Source organism: Falco peregrinus, chromosome 18 (genome assembly GCF_023634155.1).
Source record: "Falco peregrinus isolate bFalPer1 chromosome 18, bFalPer1.pri, whole genome shotgun sequence".
Lineage (NCBI taxonomy): Eukaryota > Metazoa > Chordata > Aves > Falconiformes > Falconidae > Falco > Falco peregrinus.
Window position 1 is genome coordinate 3,387,763 of NC_073738.1, and position 18,639 is coordinate 3,406,401.

The following is an 18,639-nucleotide window of genomic DNA, read 5'->3' on the forward strand; positions in this document are numbered from 1 at the left end:
TCGCTTCAGAGCCTTTTTATTTCAGAGAAGGTTAAAGCCTGTAGATACAGCAATAAAATATACAAAAAAATAAAGTTTTTTTACAGTATTGAATGCTGCCCAGGGCTACAGTGACTGCAGCTGGAGGAGCACAGGGGCCCTCACCCCCTCCCAGCACCTCCCCAGTCCAAAGGGCATCGCTGTCCCCAGGGCCAGCCCCACAGCCCTCGCCCCCTGGGGGTCCTACCCCCTGCCCCCTGCCTGCAGGCTGCGATGCTGGCAGCGCAGCCCACAGCTGGGGGGCTGCGGGGACACCCCACGGCACTGGCAGCACACCCCACAGCTGGGGGGCTGCGGGGACACCCCACGGCACTGGCAGCGCAGCCCACAGCTGGGGGGCTGTGGGGACACCCCACGGCACTGGCAGCACACCCCACAGCTGGGGGGCTGCGGGGACACCCCAGGGTCTTTACTGGGCAGAAAAGCCAGAGCCCTGTGAGGGGTCCACGCCGCACCCCAGCAGCGTTGCTGGTACACACGACTGAGGGTTTCTCTCCACCCAGGGCCAAATCAAGACACATCAGACACCTGTAAAGCCCAGGGCTGGTGCCCACCAAGGTGTTTCTCCGCTGATGTCACCCACAGCCTCAGCACCGACAGCTCCCGCAGCCCCGCACCAGAGCACTGGTCCTGGCCGAGCACAGCCCAGCCCCCTCGTGCCACCCCCCACCCCCCCTCCCGGAGCAGTTGCAGCCCCCTTACCACACGATGCTTGGGGGGCAGCAGCTCTCCTGCTGCCTCTCCCTCCCCTTCCCTGCTCACTGGGTGTCTGCACGCCCGCTGCACGGAGGGGGCAGAAGGGCTCCCCCCGTTTTGGTAAATAGAGAACCACAACCACCAGCCAGAACTACTCCCACCTTTCCTCAACCCCCCCGCAGCAAGGAAACCTGCCCTTTGCACCCCCCGCATCTCCATCCAGCACTGGCCAACAGCAGATTCCTCTATGTCCATCCTGCTCCTTTCAACTCGTGCCACCTCCTGCCTTAACCGTGACAGCCAACCTCCAACAAAAATGCCACACGAAGCCCCCTGAGAAGCTGCAAAGCCCCTTCCTGGGAGCTCACACGCCATAGCAGAGAGTCGAGGGCCAGGCCAGGCCACCCACTGCAGGTCACGCTGGATCCAGTTGCCTCCCCATCCTCCCCTCGGGGTGCCACGGGTCCGACTGCCCAGCGAGGGAAGCGTGGCACCAGCCCGGCCATGGGGCGAGCCGCCGGTGGGGCGGCCTCTGGTTATAGCCAGGTCCCAGAAGAGACCCAAGAGCCACGCGCTGGTGTCGGCGGGACGTGTCACTGCCCTGCCCCAGGGCATCTTTGCACCGAAGCGAAACCCCTCACCCCAGCAGGAGCCCCGGGGCCAGCCAGATCCCTGTGCCTGCAGCGGGAAGCCGGTGGCGAGCCCAGGTGGTCACCGAAACTCCCTGCTCCCAGCGAAGCCCAGGCTGAGCCCATCAGGAGCGTTGCCCTCCCTGGGCTCAGCCACCTTGCAGCTCCGAGGCGTGCGCTGCTCCTCCTGGCCAAAAGCGGAGCCCAAGGTGTCGGGAGGAGAGCCCCCTGCCCTCCGCCAGCACTGGGAGGGCGGCTGGGGCAGTGCAAGGCAGACCCCCGCCCCTGCAAAACGCATCAGGTCCACGCTGGGGGCAAATCCGGGGGTGTAAGATCGTCACAGGCTTTTGGACTCTTGGCAGTCAGGAAAGCAGCTTTCAACAGCAGGCAGCGTGCCCGGGGCTGCAGGAGCGTCTGTAAAAACTGAGGCTGCGGTCGGAGGCTAATAGGCACTTGAATGAGCAAAACAATAATAAAAAAAAAAAACTGTTACGGAAGGAAATAGAAAAAGATTCATCCCCCCCCTCCCCCCGAAGAGACGAACGGCACCATCCTGGAGAGGGGGGGGTGTTCATTTGGGTCAAACAAGGAACAGTGGCAACGCCCCCGGCCCCCAGCTCCATCTGAGGAAAGGTCCAGAGCGACCGTGACCGAGCCAGGTGAGAGCGGGGGGCTCTTCGGAGGCGGGGAGCCCGAGCCCTGGCTGGACCCCGCGAGCGCTGGCAGCACCTCACATGGGTGAAGACGCACACTCCGGGGTCAGCTCCATGTCGAAGGTCAGCGACTCTGCAGGGAGACGTGGCCAGAGGTTACAGGGTCCGTGGGTGGCTATGGCCAGGACCCCCCCACCCCCCCTCCCCGGGGTACCGCAACCCACCGGACTCACCGAACTGCCCCCCCGCGTTGGCCTCTGCTCCCTCGCTGTTGTTGCCGAACTGCATGAGCGAGTCCAGGGTGCGCGGGGACATGGGCAGGTCGATGGTGTTGCTGAAGGAGGTGCTGTCCCAGGGAGGAAGGGAAAAGCACAGAAACCTGCGGCGTCAGGGCTTGGCCCCAGCTCTCCGACACCCCCTCTCCCCCCGCGACAGGCCCCAGGGCATGGCATGGCTGGTCCCAAGAGCTCTCCGGAGGAAAGGGGCCCCAGGAGGGGAGGAAGAGGCTGCGGTCAGGGCAGCAAGCTGGAGCTTGGCTCAGCCCCGGCCGTCCCCCCAGCCCCGGCTGCGAGCCTCACGGTGCCCAGGCAGAGCCTAGGCAGTGGTGGGAAGGAGACACCCACCCCCCCCAAGCGATGCCCCCCTAGTGCTCACAGATGCCCCCCAGGAACACTCACGGGGTGACGCAGATGAATTTGGTCTTCAGATACGGAGCAGCACCTGCAGAAGAGCGAGAAGCCTCGTCACCAGCTGCCGGAGGGGGAACCCTGCTCTGCTCCCACTCCGGAGCGTCAACCTGCGCACAGCCCCTGCCACCCCACGGGGACCCTGCCACCCCACGGGGACCCTGCCACCCCACGGGGACCCTGCCACCAGTCCCCCACCGGGCCCATGCCCCCCAGGGACCAGCACAACGCCCTGGCTGGTGACAGCTCTTCCAGCAGTGCTGTCCCTGGAGCCTCCCACTGACGCAGGAGCCGCGCTGGAGCGTAGAAAGTCAACGACTACCTGAGTCAGTAGCTTCAGAGTGCTCCTGGCTCTCAGAGCGGCAGTACTTCCCAAACGCCTCCTCCTTGGGGATGTCTGGGTACAGGTACACCAGGGGGGACACCAGGATGTTGGTGGCATCCATGATTTTGTAGCCCATGATGATCTCCGCAAACGACATGTTGTTCAGCTGCTGCTTGGTGTAAGGCTCCACAGACTGGATCTGGGTCTTCCCTGTACAAGGAGACTTCTGACACAGGGCAGGACACTTGTGCCCCCCCCGGGAAGAGGCAGGGCCTTCCTCAAACACCCCAGGGACAAGATCAGCAGGCTGGGGCCGTGCTCAGCACCCAGCAGACCACGGGGCAGGATGGGGACCTGCCAGGTGGTTTCAGTGCTGTGGAAAACTGCCCATGGGCAGCACGGGGGCAGGGACACCCAGGAGGCAGAGACAAGCAAAGGGCACCCAGGCTCTAAGAGTTAACCCAGGCAGAGGGCTTGTCAGGGCAAGGACAAACAAGTGTCTCGGGGGGTTCCAAGCCCCCTTTGTAGCCAGGAACACTGGCCGAGCAAAGCACCGTACCCAGGGCGGTGAGGGCAAGAGCAACATACCACTGATGTCCTTCTCCACCCATGTGAAGGTGATGCCGCCTTCCTTGCTGCTCTCGCTGAACCGCAGCAGGAAGGTTCCCGGGGGCTTGGTGCTCAGGATGGCTCGTTCCCGCTCCTTGCTGATGAACCCCATGATGTACCTGGGCAGCAGGAGGCGAGGAGAGCAAGGGCGGGTCAGGACACCGGGGCAGCAGGATGTCAACACCGCCAGCTCTCTGCACAGCAGCAGGCCAGCGGCAGGACCTGGCCTGGCCACCAGTAAAACCACTGACATTTTAAGGATTCCCCAGTGGGTTTTCACTCTGGACCAGCCAACAGGGCCTGGACAGAAAAAGCATCCCAGAAGAGCCCACCTGCACCTGGAGAAGGCACCCCACCCCACCCGGACAGGACTTGTGGGACCCCTCCCAAGGCCCAGCCCGCCCAAGGGTCTCCGGACCGACGCTGGCAGAGGCTCACCCTTCGTTCCACAGCGCCAGGATGTACTTTTTCACCAAGTCAATGATGTTGTCCAGCCAGACCCAGAAAGAGAAGCCTTTGCCAGCCATGTTCTCCTGAGGAAGAGAACAGAAAGGCTGTGAGCAAGGCCTGGAGAAAGGGAACAGCCAAGGGAAGGGGCTCAGGGGAAGGGAGGGAGTTATACCTTGCAGAACTTGGCCCAGGTGATCTGACAGCCAGAGTAATTCACACCTGGCCCTGGCAGAGAACAGGAACATCAACATTTAGATAGAGCTGTCCTTCCAAAGATACCATTTCCAGGGAGCAGCCCCTGGTTTGTATCATTTGGGAGAAAGCCAAGCAGGTGAAAGCTATGGCTCCTCTCCCAGACATCACCATCTTGCTCCTGTATTGCATTTACAGATGGGGAGCCACCCCGAGGGACAGCAGGGACGGGCAGGACACCCACACCGACTTACCTAGAAGTTTTTCTGCCAACGTCGTCAGCTGCTCGATGCTGAGGCCGCGCTTTGTGGTGGAGGAGAACTGCCAGCTCAGCACCTCTGCCACCTGGTCCCAGGTCCCGATGGGAGGCTTGGTGAAGAAGTTCACATTCTGCACAAAGGAAAACAGCCCTGAGCAGGACACGGGACAGAAGCAGGGCCAGGTCCTGCCCCAGCCCCATTCCTAGGCCACCTCTCCCTGCTGGGACACTCTGGTCCCCAAACCTGCGCTGCTGCTCTGCCAGCTGCCACCACAGCGCCGGGCCCTACCTTGGGGTTGTTGGTCAGCATGTTGTACCACAGGATGGACGCCCAGGCATTGGGCATCTGGCAGATGTTGGAGATGACCACCACAGGCAGCGAGTGGGTCTGCAAAGACAGGGTGTGAGCACAGGCTCAGACATCTCCCAGGGCTCCTCCGCACCCAGGCCCATGGCAGGGACAGGCAGTGACCCACGGCTCACCTCCAGGTCGATCTTCAGACCCTGGTGATACACCTCTGTCTCAAAGGTGATGAGGTGCAGCTCCTCGGTGACGATCAGCGAGGCCTAGGGTGGAAGAGGACACAATAAGCACACAGCAGGCGCCTGCCCTTGGCCCGACACGTGGCCATTGGGCCCAGCACTGCTGCTCAGGTCTGGGTGGAGGTGCCTGCAGACACCCCCGCTTGGGGCAGGGCTCCTGCTTCCCCTCACAGCTCAGCTGTGAGACAGGGAGCAGAGCTGCCAGCAAAGGGACCCCCCCCAGCACTTACATCGCAGTTGGCTCTGCCTCCATTACCACACCGCTGCTCCCGCAGGGTCTGCGGGGAGAGGGAACAGGCTGAAGCGACACAGTGACAGCACTGGCCTTACAGGAGCAGCCCGAGAGCTCGTGGTACCTACCAGGTGCTTGAACTCTGCTGAGAGGCTGCCGTTGTTCGACTCCTCCATGTTCATGACTTTGGTGTTTGTCCCCAGGATGTTAAACTTCCGCGACCTCGAAAGAAGAAAGGCAGAGCATGGCTGGCAGGGCTCTCCCCGAGTGAACGTACAGTAGGATGTTTGCCAGGGTTAAAAGCAGAAGCAAGAAAAAAAAAAAAACAAACAACCCAAAAAACAACACAAACCAACATTGCACCTACCCCCGAAGTGCTGCAACATCCCCGGAGTCCCTAGGAAAGGAGAGAAACACCCGGTCACGGCCATGGCCTTCCCAACCTGATGCAGACAAGCTGGTGTGCAGGGCTGGCGGCATCGTAAGTCCCACAAGCTCCCCAGGCTGCCCCCCACGTGGGAATGAATCCTTGGGACCCAGCGCCACCCTGCACCCCCTCTTCTACTGGGGGTCACGCCAGTAAATGGAGCCTGACCCAATGGCAGCAGGAACGAGTCCCTCTCCAGTAACCTGCCCAGCACCACCACGATCAGAGCATGGGACTCACTTGTCAATGCAGACTTTAATTTTCAGCTGATAGTTCAGCTCTGGAAACTTGACCAACAACCTGCAAAGAGTCAGCAGACGCAGAGCGTGAGCATCCAGCTCGTGCTAACAACTCCGGTTGAACACAGCATCTGGCACAGGCTGCAGGACAGCAGTGCTGCGTGCATCCCCCAGCAGGCAGCTCCACGGTTCACACCACGGAGTTCACAGGGGCATTACCCAGCTCCTCCGGCATCCCTGAGCCCACCTGTGACATATCAGCCGTGACACCTGTCCCCAGAACCAGGGAAGGTGCTGATGCTCCCCCGAGCACCCCGAGGAGGGCTTGTTTTGGCTGCTGACTGCCCACACAGGGCAGACATCTGCTCTGAACAAACGCCCTCCACAGTGTTCTGTGGCCAGATGCTGCCACATGCCAAGGGGGCAACAGGGACACAGCCAGGAGATGGTGAAGAAGGTCCAGGCAGAGCCCTGTGCCAGGGAGGCTCTCTCTGCAGAAGCTGGCAGGGAACATGGGCCAGCTGAGAGGCAGCCAGGGACGTGCTGACACTTCCTGCCGCCCACCGGCATTTACCAGAACCCCGGCTGCCTCCAGGAACGCAGCCCAGCCCCCACCAGCAGCCTCCATCCCTGCACTGAGTCACACAGGCAGCACTGCAGCAGGACCAGCCTTCTGGGATGCGCTCCCTCCCAGCGCCAGCGCTCCCCAGGCAAGCCGAGGCTGCATCTGCACCAGCATCTCCCAAGGAGAGCGATCCTGCTTCATTTTCCCCTTTCCCTCGCCTGCAGCGCAGCAGGATAGCGGGGGCCAGGCACCCACCTGACTTTGGTGGTGAACTGCACCCCAGTTTTGATGACCAGGGGCCGGTCGGGGTGCATGGGCATGCAGGGCTGCCTCTCCACGACAAAAGCACTGTGGGGGGAAAGGCACAAGAGCCACAGTCAAACCTCAGACGCCCCGCCCAGCACACTCCCTGCCCACCCCTCCATCCCCTGTGACCAGGGGACTGCCCACAGCTCGCCCCCAGCCCTCAGCACCTTTTCATCAGGTTCCTGAAGAGCTCCACAATCCGCTCCTCCAGCATGGGCCGGTGTTGGACAATTGGGTCACCCTTGTAAGACACTTTTTGCTGCAGTTCTTCCAACTTCTTGATCTGCTGCCGGGTTTGTAGCTGTGATTCGGCAAGAGAGGTTATCCTAGGGGAGCAGGAAGAACCAGCGTCAGCTCTGGCCGCCAAGCCCTGCACGGTCCCAGCCCGCAGAGCCTTCCTCTCCCCTCACTTGTGCAACAGAGGATGCTCTCCATACCAAACCAGCAGAAAACAGAACACGTCTATGGCTCCCAGCCCAGTTTTTTCTAAGCCATGCATCACAAAAGAAACCTGCACATGCCCAAATTCTGCAGAGACACACCAGGAACTTCTCACAGCAGCCCTGAAGTCCCACAGGCCTGTGGCTAACCATCCCAGCACTATGGGTTCTGTTTATGCGTGCTGGCATCAGAAGCCATTTTGCAAGGATGCTTCCAGAAGCAAAGAGCTCATTTCCACGGAGGTGTCCGACTACCACCTCTCTAGGGACTGATGCAACCCCCAGCCAGCTCTCACCAGTTCTCAAGCCGGTCTAAACAGATATTCGGTGGGCCGCCAATGCAGGCGATCTGCTGCCGCCTCTTCCAGTCTGCCAATTCCTCATCTGCCAGCATCTTCTGCACGTACTCCATGGCTGACAGCAGCCCGGCCAGCTCGCTCACAATACCCTGTCAAAAAGGAAAGCAGAACACCCTCTGACTCCCTTCGAGATCTGCAAGTTTTACGTTCACAGACAAGGAAGAAGTGGCCCAGGGCTACGTTTCTAGCGCTGCTCTCAGTTCTGACCACACAGGAACACCAAACTCACACCCCAGAAAAAGGGCACTGCTGCACCCCAGGGCCAGCTCCACCACATACCCTTCGCATTTGGTCCAGCGCCGTGAGCATCTGTTCCAGCTGCTGCATTTTCTGCCGGGTCACAGACTGATTGTTTCCATTCAGATCCTGCATGTCTGTGCAGAAAGGTGGGAAAGCTTCAGCCACACACATGGACTCCTCCTGCCCTTCCAAGCCTCGCACAAACAAAAAATTTCCACCACAAAGGAGCCGGCACCCCAGGATCCCTTCAATAGTTAGGGAGCAATCTCACACAGCCTCTAAGCACCTTGCTGCTGGCTTTCCTGCACACAGGGCAGCCCTATCACCTCCACAAGCCATTTCTTTGTTCCCAGGCAGAGGAGCTCTGGTTCTACTCCCCTGGAGGCAACGTGAGCGGCAGAAACAGAGGACGAGGTTTCTCCAATTGCCATGCAAATGCCCTGAGCCTAGGCCACCCTTCTGGCTCGGAGAGGAGGCACCGGGAGGGCTGGAACATGCCCTCCAGCAAGTTTCCTTGCAGGAACACACTTTGTTTTGCCAGATGCTAATGAGCTTCCATTACCTCCTTGGCTTTTCAAAGTCTTGTAGTTAAAATCAAAGTCATCCTGGAGATTCTCCACCACTTTCATCTTCTGCTCCAGATCCTGCAAGGCAAGAGATGTGGATTTATTCGAAGCACTAAATCACCACGGTGAGGAAAGGAGAAGGTGCCTAGGCAGCACACATACCTGCACCCTCTTCCTCACATCCTGCAGATGCTGCTCCAGCATCTGCTGCTTTTCGGTCACTACCGCCGCCGTGGGATGTGTTGCCTGTCCCCCTTGCTGCAGAGGGGACAAGGAGGGCATTAGAACATGACCCAGGGATGCTCCCCTCCCAGCCCGAGGTCTTGCAGGAAGGGTCTTCATCCCCACACAGGAGCCAGGGCAGCTGGCTGCTTGCTCGCAGCGTCAGCTCCAGGGGTGCACAGCAAGGCGCACGGAGCGGGGCACAGCCCACACAAGGGGCAAGAGGAGAGAGGGATGCACAAAGCTAATAGCAACCCCAGGCAGAGCGCGCCCAGGCCGCAGCGCGGAGAGCAGAAGCTATCAGCCACTGCAGCTGGACCATCCCTCAGCACAAAGCAGCTTTTGTTGCGGAAGGAAGCAAGTGGGGAGCTTCAGACTGCAGCTGCCCTTCACTGCCCAGGACCCGCACAGCACCACCAGGTGGGCAGTGGGACAGCGGCCCCAGGACACCCAAGCCACTGACCTGGGCCGCTGCAGCAGCCGTCTGGAGGAGCCGGGACTCTTCCCACAGGCAGCGGGCCACGATGCGGGCTATTTCCATCGGCTTCTCCAAGTATCTGCTCTGTAAAAGGTTCAAACCCCCAAGGTCAGCAGGTACAACGTAACTCCTGGGATCCCCCCACCCCTTAGGGCTGTGGGTCCTGAGCTGTGCCAAGAACCTGTTGGCCTTCCACAGGCTCCCCCCATGCCTCCCCCTGACAAACCAGCACTTCCCACCTCACCTGCAGGAACTGCTTGATGCGCCGCAGGTTGTGCTGGTACAAGACGTTGGACTCCTGCAGGAAGCGGCTGTACTGCTGGTCGATCTCCCCTAGCAGGTTGTGGAACACCAGCGTGGCATGCGACTCCTTGCTGGCAGCGTACGCCCTGTGCGAGGGAGGGCAGAGTCGTGGGTGCCCGGCACAGGGGAAGGGGCAAGGCAGCGCGGCTCTGCTCACACCCGCCATCCCCTGCGCCATTTAACACCCCAGCCATCTTCCTAATCTGCACCAGAGAAAGAGCCAGAGCAGCCCTGACTCGCTTCATGCCAATAAACCGAACCCTCAGACCGTGCCCACGAGGGCAGGGTGACAGAGAGGTTTGGGATCCAGGCAGACAGCGCATGCAAGTGCCTCACCAGTCCCAAGCGCTCTCTGAACTGGATCCAAGAATCGGTGCTCTGTGTCAACTTAGTTTTCAATAGAGGTCAACGTAAGTCAGCCCTGGACGGGGACACCTCCGCTTCGGAGCTTCCCCCTCTTCTGGGCCAGGGTCTGACACCGTGCGCACAGAGTCCCGCTCCCCTTGGCGCCACATGAGCCTCGGGGAGGAAGACCGGTCCTGCCGCATCAAGACCCCAGGGAAAGCGGCAGAGCTCCTCCAGACCACCTTGGAGCCTGCTGCCAGCCCAGGGTGGGTGTCCTGAGCAAAGTCCCCACATCAGCGTTTTGCAAGGTCTTACCAGTCCTGGCTCTCAATCCACGGGGCCAGGAACTGCCGGAGCTCCATGGGAAAGCTGTCGCTGTAGAGCTGGTGGAGCTGCTCCAGGTACCGCGTGTCGAGCTGCTGCAGCTGGTTCCACTGCGCCATCCTGGCCACCTCCGGAGACCTGGTGGGATGGGGACATGTGCTGCTCGGAGCTGGCACCCGGGAGCTCCGGGCTCCCTCCTGCCAGCCGCTCGGCACGACGCAGCCGTGAGCACTGCTCTCCTTTGGGGGGGCTGGAACCAGACACACCAGGGCTCGGGGCACACGGCTCCAGAGGGCTGATGTGGGCACCGGCCGGGCAGTGCCCATCCCTCCAAGGGCAGCACGGGGCCAGGCGGCTGCTGGGTGCGCAGCTCCAAGCCCACGACACTGCACAGCCCCAGCGCACACAGAGGGATGAGCCCGTGTCCCCGCAGAGCCGACCACACATCTAGGAGCTCGCTCCTGTTCAGCGAAACCCACCCTGATGTGGTGGCCACGGGACCAGCTCAAGGAGCCTTGGAACTGGCACTGGTTTGTGCCTCCAGGCTGCACTCCGGCAAGGCAAGAGCAACTGCCAGCACCGGCACCCACGGGTGGGCCTGGGTCAAGGGAAGGTGGAACCACAGACCGAAAGTGCATCACTCGTGCAGGAATAATGGCACGTACGCCTGGGGGAGGGTGGGGAAGGAGCCAGAGGGCTGCAAGAAGAGCCCTTTTCACCCCACTGACATCTGTGCCCCGGTGCCCCTGGCAGCACAGGATGCGGCCACGCAGCCTCATCTGCCTGCAAGGGTGAGTGGCAAAGCAGCCAGAGCACCAAAACAGGGGGCCCAGCAGCATCGCTCCATCCCGAGAACTCAACTCAAAATCCAGCCAAAGGCGAGGGCAGAGGGCAGCTTCAGCCCCAGCCCAGCTCCCCCCAGCTGCCCGGGCGAGCCACCCGAGGAGAGCGGCAGCAGAAAGGCTGCGCTCCAGCCGCCCCGGCTGCAAAGCTGAATAAAGCCCAGATTCTGACTCATTCTCTTTTCACCACGTCATGAAATTAATCCAAAACATCTGAGATGAGAAGAGCAGAGCTCACGCTGGTACTGGCAGCCGGTGACCATTATTCGCAGCAGACTGCAGGAGCGCAGCAGGCAAGCCCTGCCTGCCGAGCTCAGCCCCATCCTCTCCCACCCCGGCGGAGGCTCTCGCAGCCCACAGACCCCGGGGGCTCGGCAGGGGCACAAGCCCGCAGGGCTGGAGGTGCAGTCCCAAGCAGGTCGGGCCAGATGCAGCCGCTCTTACAAACCCAGATGGGTAGGAAGCCTCGATGCACGCTGCTCCTCACGCCGCAGGGTCAGATCAGAGTTGAAAGTCGGGTTGCAGGCAGCTCCCAACACCATCCAACCCCTCGGGCTTGCGCCGAGCTGCACAGGCGCTCCCCAAGCACAGGGAACGCAGCTCTGGGCTTGCCTTGAGCTGAGCTTCTCTCCACCTGGCCTCAGCCTGGTGAGCACCGAGCATCCCCGCGTGGCAGCACGCTTCCCAAGCGCCTGCCTTCAGCAAAGCTTTCTCCTAGAGAGAGGCATCATTTCCCAGAGCTTTCCTACCTCCTTTCCGGGGGGAGAGGGAGAGGCCTTGGGCATGTAGGTCACTAGTGACAGGTACAAGGCTTTAATGTGGTGCCAATATCTTCCAGGCACCCTCCAGCCAGACAGTGCACATGCCTGCCTCTGCTCCGGGAGGCTGGGAAGGAGCTGCAGAGCTTACAGTAAGTGCAGAAGGCGGAGACTGCCAGGAAACAACAGAAACAAGGAAGGGGCAACTTCTGAGTTAGCAAGTTGTGTATCGATGGAAATCAAAGCAACGCTAACGAGGGGACAGCAAGCTGTGCTCAGCAAGCGGAGGCACAGAGCTCTGCTTGACAGCGGCAGAAAGCCACTGCCCTGCAGAAAGCAGTTTGCTTTTCCCCAAAGGTCACTGCAGCAAGTGACGTGCCAGCTGGGCTTTGGGGACGGCCAGGCAGCCGGCACAGCAGCAGCCAGCACAGCCGGTGCTGCAGGAGCAGGCGAGGGGGCTGGCACCAGCCACAAGTGCCAGGCTGGCCCTGGGCTCCGATGAGGGCACCGCACTCCACCCCGCAGCAGGAGCCTGCTGCAGCTTCTGCAGGAGCAAACCACCGAGGCAGAGCAGCCCCGAGGAGCCAGTGCGAAGGAAATCACAGCGAATGCGTCAGGAGGTGCAAAGGTCTGGGAACAGGAGGGGTGCCGGGAAGCACAGAGCAGCGGCCGGCAAGCAGAGCTTTGCTCAGCAAGGAGGCAGATGGGGGGAAGGCTGTGCCACCCCTCAAAATGGGATTTACTCCCCTCCAGCAGACCAGACTGCTCTGCCCTGCACCCCAGGCCAGGCTGGAAGCAGGTGAAAACAAGATGACCAGACCCCAGCCCACAGCCAGAGCAGCTGCTCCACGCAGGAGCCAGGCAGGCTTTCATTAGGCAAGACAGAAATTTATAAAACCTTAACAGCAACTAAGACTTCCCCGGCCGCACAGCAGCATCAGGAGCTTTGACCTTTGCCTAGGAGCTGGGTGCTTGTGCAGATTTCCAGCAGCACAAAAGGGGCCCACAGGCACCCTGCAGCTGCCCCCCTGCCCCAGCCCCCCATGCCCAGCACAGAGAGCTGGGTTTCACTAGCAGTTTCTCCAAGATGCGCCCATGGATCAGATCCCCGACGCTTCCAGCACCGCTGTATGTCGTGCTCTTCTGAACTCTGCTGCACGCAACTCTTTTCCCCATTTCTGGGGGAAAAAAACCATTCCTGGATGCTTTTTGTACAAGGAGAGAGGGGGAACATCCTGCTGTGGACTGAGACACCAGGGAGAAGACAGACACTGGTACTTGACATGGAGTTAAAAAAGGTTTTTAGAACTTCAGAATATTGAATAGCCCCAAAACCAGGAGCAACATGGGCAGGACGCTAACTTTGAACTATAACCCTCTGGTGCAATCCTCAGGGAAGGCCACGTGAGCCAAGCCTGCTTTCAATGGAGGAGTAAGTGAAAGGGAAGGGGCAGACACAGACCCGTGCAAGAGCCTGTGAGGAACAGGCACTCCTTCAGCCTCGGAATAAGACCTGGCTTGATGCGACAGGGCCCTTGCGACCCTGTAACTTTTGCTTTCTGCAACTGCAGGCCAAGAAAGGCTGGGCCCTCAGCCACGGTTCAGGGCTGCGTACTGGGCACCACAGAGCCCCCGTTTCACAGTGGGTTCAGCTCTCTGCTGGCTGTTGGTCCTGTACGGTGCTCGCAGCCCTTTTAACTTGGCCCTGGGGGTGACTACTGCAGCATGAACCACATGGTGCTGCTTCTGGGAGGGGAAAAAAAACACAACAAATACACGGGCCAGGCAAGAGCTGAAAACCTACAAGTCACCCGAGTGCTCTGTGTGGCCGGTGAGCTCAGCAATCTCATTTCCTATTGCACCACCGCGGCAGCACCCCCACGCACGGAGGGGGCTGCACCAGCCTGTCCAGGAACAGCTGCTGCCCCAGCCCATCTCCTCCCAGAGCAGCATCCCCAGCCCTGAGCCCAGGACCTGTGCTGCTGGGGCATCACCCTCCCACAGGAGCCGCTTCCCAGGCGGCCACTGGTGCCGAGCAGCTCATGGATGGACGAAGCTGCGGTAGCTGAACCAGACACCACTTCCCTGGATCAAGATCCAAACAGATCTTCCAGAAGAAAGACACAATCTGAGTATTTCAGTACCAAAGCCCCAATCTGCAGAGCACCAAAAGGCCAAAAGCAAAGCCCCCAGGCTGCCATGCAGCATTTGGACGGGAATCGGCCACTTCTCGATGCCACAAATAGCTGCAGGACAAGCCACCATGGCAGCCCAGGCTCCTGCTCAAGCGCAAGATCCTCCCCGCTGCAGCGCATGCTCCGCAGCTGCAGGAAGCCGGCGCCCTGCCAGGGCCCCAGCACCACACGCCGTCGTACCTATCCCTGAAAAACAGAACTAACATGCAGCGGAACACGAGCTGCTCTGCCGCTTCCCACCGCGGGCATCTCCTCGCAAGACGAGAGGGCGAGGAAGTCACTGCAGCCCGCGTGCACAAGCGCGGAAGAACCAAGGCAGGCTCGCCCCGCACGGGAGCGGAGCAGCAGCCAGCAGGGACGGTCACTGCCTGCTAGCTGTGCCTGCAGCCAGCCCAGGGAGGACAGAGTCTGTGCTCGCCATTCCCAGGGGCTCTGCTGCACCCACTTCTCACCTCGAGGGATCTCTCAGCAGAAGCAGCAGATCACACCATGTTTTTATGGCCCCCAGCTCAATCGGAGCCGAAGCTGGCAAAGGCTCCACATGCTGCCGCAAGAGCAGCGGGCTGGGAAGAGCCTCGAGATGTGCTTTCCTAGAAGAGCAGAGCCAGCTCTGCGGCAGTGGGTGACAGGAGGGGACCCCCCCCGGGGAGGGGGCCCTGCGGTGGAGGCTTCCCAGCCCATGTCGAGCCAGGGGAGGATGTGGGAAGGCAGGACCGGCTGGAAGCAGGAAGCGGTCAGGAAGGAGCTGAAAGTCTCCTCTCCCTCCAGAAAGGCTGAGAGGACACAGCACGGAGCTCCAGCTCCTCCCAGCATCAACAGGAGGCAGCCAGAAGCACGGACTGTCCCAAAGGGGAAGGGTCCCTGCCATGCTCCTTACTGTTGCAGTCACCAGCGTTAGGGAAACTCTGACCTCAGCTCCGAAACCCTGTGCAGGAGCCTCTCCCCAGCCAGCCCCACCGCTGGGAAGCCTCCCTTGTCTGGGTTTCAAGATCTGAGGGTTGAACCTTTCCGATTCCGCTGGGCTTGCCCGTCTCTGCGGTTAGCCTCTCCTCCTGTCTCTGGAACGGAGCCAGGGAGCAACCAACACGGCCAGGGCCAAGCACAGCATGATGCAAGCCCACAGGGTAAACACGCTGTCCACAGCTCGGAGCAAAGCTGCTAAAAGTAGCTCAAGAGCTAAAGTTCATCTTTCTTTAGCTCCCCTGCAAGGGCAGAGCACAAGAGCCAGGCCTGAGCTGTGTGGTGCCACCGGCAGCTGGGGACAGCTCTGCACACTCCCAACAGCCTTATTCAGATCAAGGCTGCTGCCCTGGAAGCAATCCCGCCGCTGCCTTCCATCCGCCTTCTCATTCCTGGGAGCACCCCTCACTTGCACCCCCAAAACAAGCAACGACCCCCGGGGCACAGCATACAGGGGGAGTCACTTGGGACTGTGGCACTGCTCGTCCCCTGCAGTGCCACAAGCAGGACAAAGCTCGGTTACAGATAGCACTGCATGGGTCACGTTCACAGAGTTATCACCATCGGGAGCATCACAGACTCATGACAGATGCCATCAGCACCGCCTCAGAGGCTTTCCAACAAGGAGTGACACCAGGCCCTCGCTTCCACACAACCATCATCAGGCTGACAAAAAACTGCTCTTCTACCACAAAGCAGCTAATTGCTCCAGGCAAACACAAGAGCAAGTTTTGAAAAGGCTATTAGAACTTGGCTGTGTTCCTCTGGAGCGTTTTCAAAGCCAGCCCCGGAGGTGGAAAAACACGCAGCGACACAGAGGTTTGCGAAAGCAGCGTGACAGCACAGGGCAGAGGGAGGCTCCGGGCGACCTCGTAGCCACAGTGCCGAGTTGCCCGATCGACCCACACACCACAGCTGGCTGTTCCTCGTGGCAGCTCAGGAGGTCTCCAGAGTCCATCCCAGCATGTAACTCCTGTTACAGGAGCTGCGAGGGATGCCATCACCACCCCTGTCCCTGGGCAGAGGGTGCCCAGCCGCACACTCCTCCTGCCCTCTGCCACCACCGCCCGCAGCTCTGACAGATCCCCAGGAAGCAGCAGAAGAGGCTCCACTGGGGAGCGACGGCGACAGCGATCACCTTCAGGGTGGAAACGGAGTCAACTGCCCCGACATGCACACACAGGCAGGGCCGGTTTCCCCACAGATGCAGAAGGGACCTTCTCCAGAGCAGGCCCAGGGCAGCCCACCCTCCTCCCCCCACCCCACCAGCCCTCCAGCTGTGCCCCTGCAATGGGCGCACACAGGGGGGGCACAGGCAGCCTGTGGAACAAGCCTCACACACAGCGTTGTGCCGAGCGGTGGGAAGCCGAGGGGCAGAGGGGAGGTGGGCAGAGCTGCCAGCCCCCACAGAGCACTCGAGCAGCTCGGGCACACGGCTCGCATTCCCCCCGCGATGCGGAGCCTAACAGGTCTGCTCCGCACCTCGGCCACGCTGCAGCGCACCCACCGCCTGTAGGACGGCTTCAGACTGAAGCCTGCTCCAGGCAGGCAGCCCCAGGCGAGCGGTTCTGTTTGGAGGAGGGGGGGGGGGGGGGGGGGGCCGGTAAAGCTGCAGCCTGGAGCTCCCAGCTCTGTTGGAGACATCAGCCAGGTCTTCAAGCCTCAGTCCACCCAGGTGCTGGACCTCCAGCTAGGCTTTCTGTCTTGGTTACACATCATTTCGTCAGCACAAACACCTCACGGCTGCGACCGGCTGTATCAGCCTCTGCCCCAAACCCCATCCCGCAGCACACGGGCCCGACAGCCGCTCACCATCCCAGCCTCACCGCAACCGGACCGGGCAGCAGCTCCTCCAGCCCCGCCAGCCTGGATGCGTTCCCCTCTCTGAGAAGCCCACTCGGGCTGGGGGTGGTGGGTTGTCAGCCCGCTTCACCGGCGGGCCCAGCCCCCGGACCCCGCAGGCAGGGACGGTGATGCCAGCACCGCAGTGGGTCGAAGCCTTGTCGGCTCCGGGGAGCTGCCCCTGCCGGGCCAGGGCCTGCTGGGCGCCGCGGGAAGGGCAGAAATCCCGTCTGCTGTAAGACCAGAGGATTAGGTTAATTACTGCCTCCGTAATTAGGGCTCCCCGGGAGCACGGGGTGCTGCCCTCACCTGCTCCCGCCGGCGGCAGGGCCAGGCCGCGGTGGGAGCTGCCGCCTCCCAACGAAAGGGAACCCGCGGGCCCCGACAGTAGGGCAGGGCCCCGAACCGGAGGCGGGGGGGGGGGGGGGGGGTCCGGGAAAGACTCCCCCGCCGCGACTGCGCCCCCCGCCCCCGCACACAGCTGGCAGGCCACAGGCGCTGCGGGAGCAGCCGTGCCCTCCGTCCCCCGCTCAGCCCCACCGCGCTGCGAGGCCTCGGCCCCGCGGCAGCGCCCAGCCCCGGGGCGGGGACGGGGACACCGGGCCCGCGCTCCCCGGTGCCAACCGGCCCGCGGGGCCCAGCGCCATCGGGCCCGGTGCCATCTGGCCCGGCGGCCCTGGCCGAGCCCCCCGGGGCCGGGCGCCCGCCCCCCATCCGCGCTCACCGGCGGTCCCGGACGGGGCGGGGCAGCGGCTCCCGGTACCGGCGACGATCGCGTCCGGACCCTGCCCGAATGACGAGAAACCTGCTGCCCGCCCGGCCCCGCCCCTTACGTCACGCCGAGCGCGACCAATAGCGGCGCGACGCTCCTGCAGCCCCGCGAGGGACGGGCCCTGATGGCCAATCAGCGCGGCCTCCCCGCCATACGTCACGGCTCGCGGCGGCGCGGGGGGGCTGCCCCCTGCCGGCTGTTCCCGGATGGCGCCGCCTCCCGCCGCGGGGCGGTGCTGAGGGGGGGGCGCGGCGGGGGGGGCGGCAGCTGCCGGGAACGGCCGTGCGGGAAACTCAGCTGGGTTCCGGGCAGCGCCGTGACGTCAGCGCGGGCCGCGGCCGCCGCCACCGCCTCTTAAAGGGGCAGCGCCACCCGCGCCGGGGGCCCGGCAGCGACCTCGCGTGGGGCAACGGGCAGCGGCTTCGCGTGGGGCAACGGGCATCAGCCACGCGTGGGGCAGTGGGGCCGGTCCCTGTGTGGGGTGATGGGCATCAGCCACGCGTGCGGGAATGGGCCCCAGTCCCCACATGGGGCAATGGGCATCAGCCACACGTGGGGCAATGGGCCCGGGTCCCTGCGTGGGGCAATGGGCATCAGCCACACGTGGGCCACTGGGACCTGGTCCCCATGTAGGGCGACGGGTCAGCCACGTGTGGGACAGCGGGCCTCGGTCCGTGTGGGGCGATGGGCATCAGCCACATGTGGGCAGTGGGCCCCAGTTCTACGTGGGGTGATGAGCATCAGCCACGCGTGGGGCACTGGGGCCAGCAGCCACCCTGCACGGGGCATGAGACACCGGTCCTGTGTGGGGCAGTGGGGCTGGTAGTGGCCTCATGTGGGGCAGTGGGGCCCAGCCCTGCATGGGGCAACAGGCATCAGCCATGCATGTGACAGGGGACATTGGTCCACGCGGGGCACTGCGGCCAGTAGTAGCCCCATGTGGGGCACTGGGCACTGGGCCCTGGTCCGGTGTGGGGCAGCAGCCACTGGCCCCACATGGAGCAGTAGGGCCAGCAGCCAACCTACATGGGGCAAGGGACATGGGCCCCACGCGGGGCAGCGGGGCACGGCCCCGTGTGGGGCGTCTCCCTGCACCCTGGGCACCCCACGGCCCAGACGGCGCCATGAACAGGCTCATGCCGG

At 62.3% G+C, this 18,639-nt stretch overlaps 1 protein-coding gene across 6 annotated transcripts; it reads right to left on the minus strand.

The window, feature by feature from the left end:
- Positions 1 to 17,555, minus strand: STAT3 (signal transducer and activator of transcription 3). 6 transcript variants are annotated; one of them, XM_055790059.1, is made up of 24 exons: positions 17,449 to 17,555; positions 10,119 to 10,265; positions 9,400 to 9,544; positions 9,141 to 9,239; positions 8,618 to 8,713; positions 8,452 to 8,533; positions 7,929 to 8,023; positions 7,587 to 7,738; positions 7,018 to 7,176; positions 6,800 to 6,892; positions 5,981 to 6,040; positions 5,681 to 5,710; positions 5,442 to 5,535; positions 5,312 to 5,359; positions 5,022 to 5,105; positions 4,828 to 4,926; positions 4,534 to 4,669; positions 4,260 to 4,312; positions 4,076 to 4,170; positions 3,617 to 3,756; positions 3,023 to 3,238; positions 2,695 to 2,737; positions 2,251 to 2,363; positions 1 to 2,150 (listed from the first exon to the last, which is right to left on the minus strand). In XM_055790059.1, the coding sequence occupies exons 2-24, from the start codon at positions 10,244 to 10,246 to the stop codon at positions 2,095 to 2,097; spliced, it is 2,316 nt and encodes a 771-aa protein (XP_055646034.1). In that variant the 5' UTR covers positions 10,247 to 10,265; positions 17,449 to 17,555; the 3' UTR covers positions 1 to 2,094. The 6 variants fall into 6 exon arrangements, with proteins under 6 accessions (XP_055646034.1, XP_055646032.1, XP_055646031.1 ...); XM_055790057.1 differs by lacking the exon at positions 17,449 to 17,555 and adding an exon at positions 14,375 to 14,815 and having other exon boundaries at positions 3,026 to 3,238; XM_055790056.1 differs by lacking the exon at positions 17,449 to 17,555 and adding an exon at positions 14,375 to 14,396.
- Between the last annotated feature and the right edge of the window lie 1,084 nt (positions 17,556 to 18,639).

What these genes read in the sequence shown, in the direction of transcription:
- STAT3 (XM_055790057.1), bottom strand. Translation starts at nt 14,790, where the DNA reads ATGGCAGGGACCCTTCCCCTTTGGGACAGTCCGTGCTTCTGGCTGCCT. An exon ending in TGCTGACCAACAACCCCAAG is followed by an intron (nt 4,670 to 4,827) that starts GTAGGGCCCGGC and finishes TCCTTTGTGCAG; the next exon opens with AATGTGAACTTCTTCACCAA. An exon ending in GTTGGCAGAAAAACTTCTAG is followed by an intron (nt 4,313 to 4,533) that starts GTAAGTCGGTGT and finishes GTTCTCTGCCAG; the next exon opens with GGCCAGGTGTGAATTACTCT.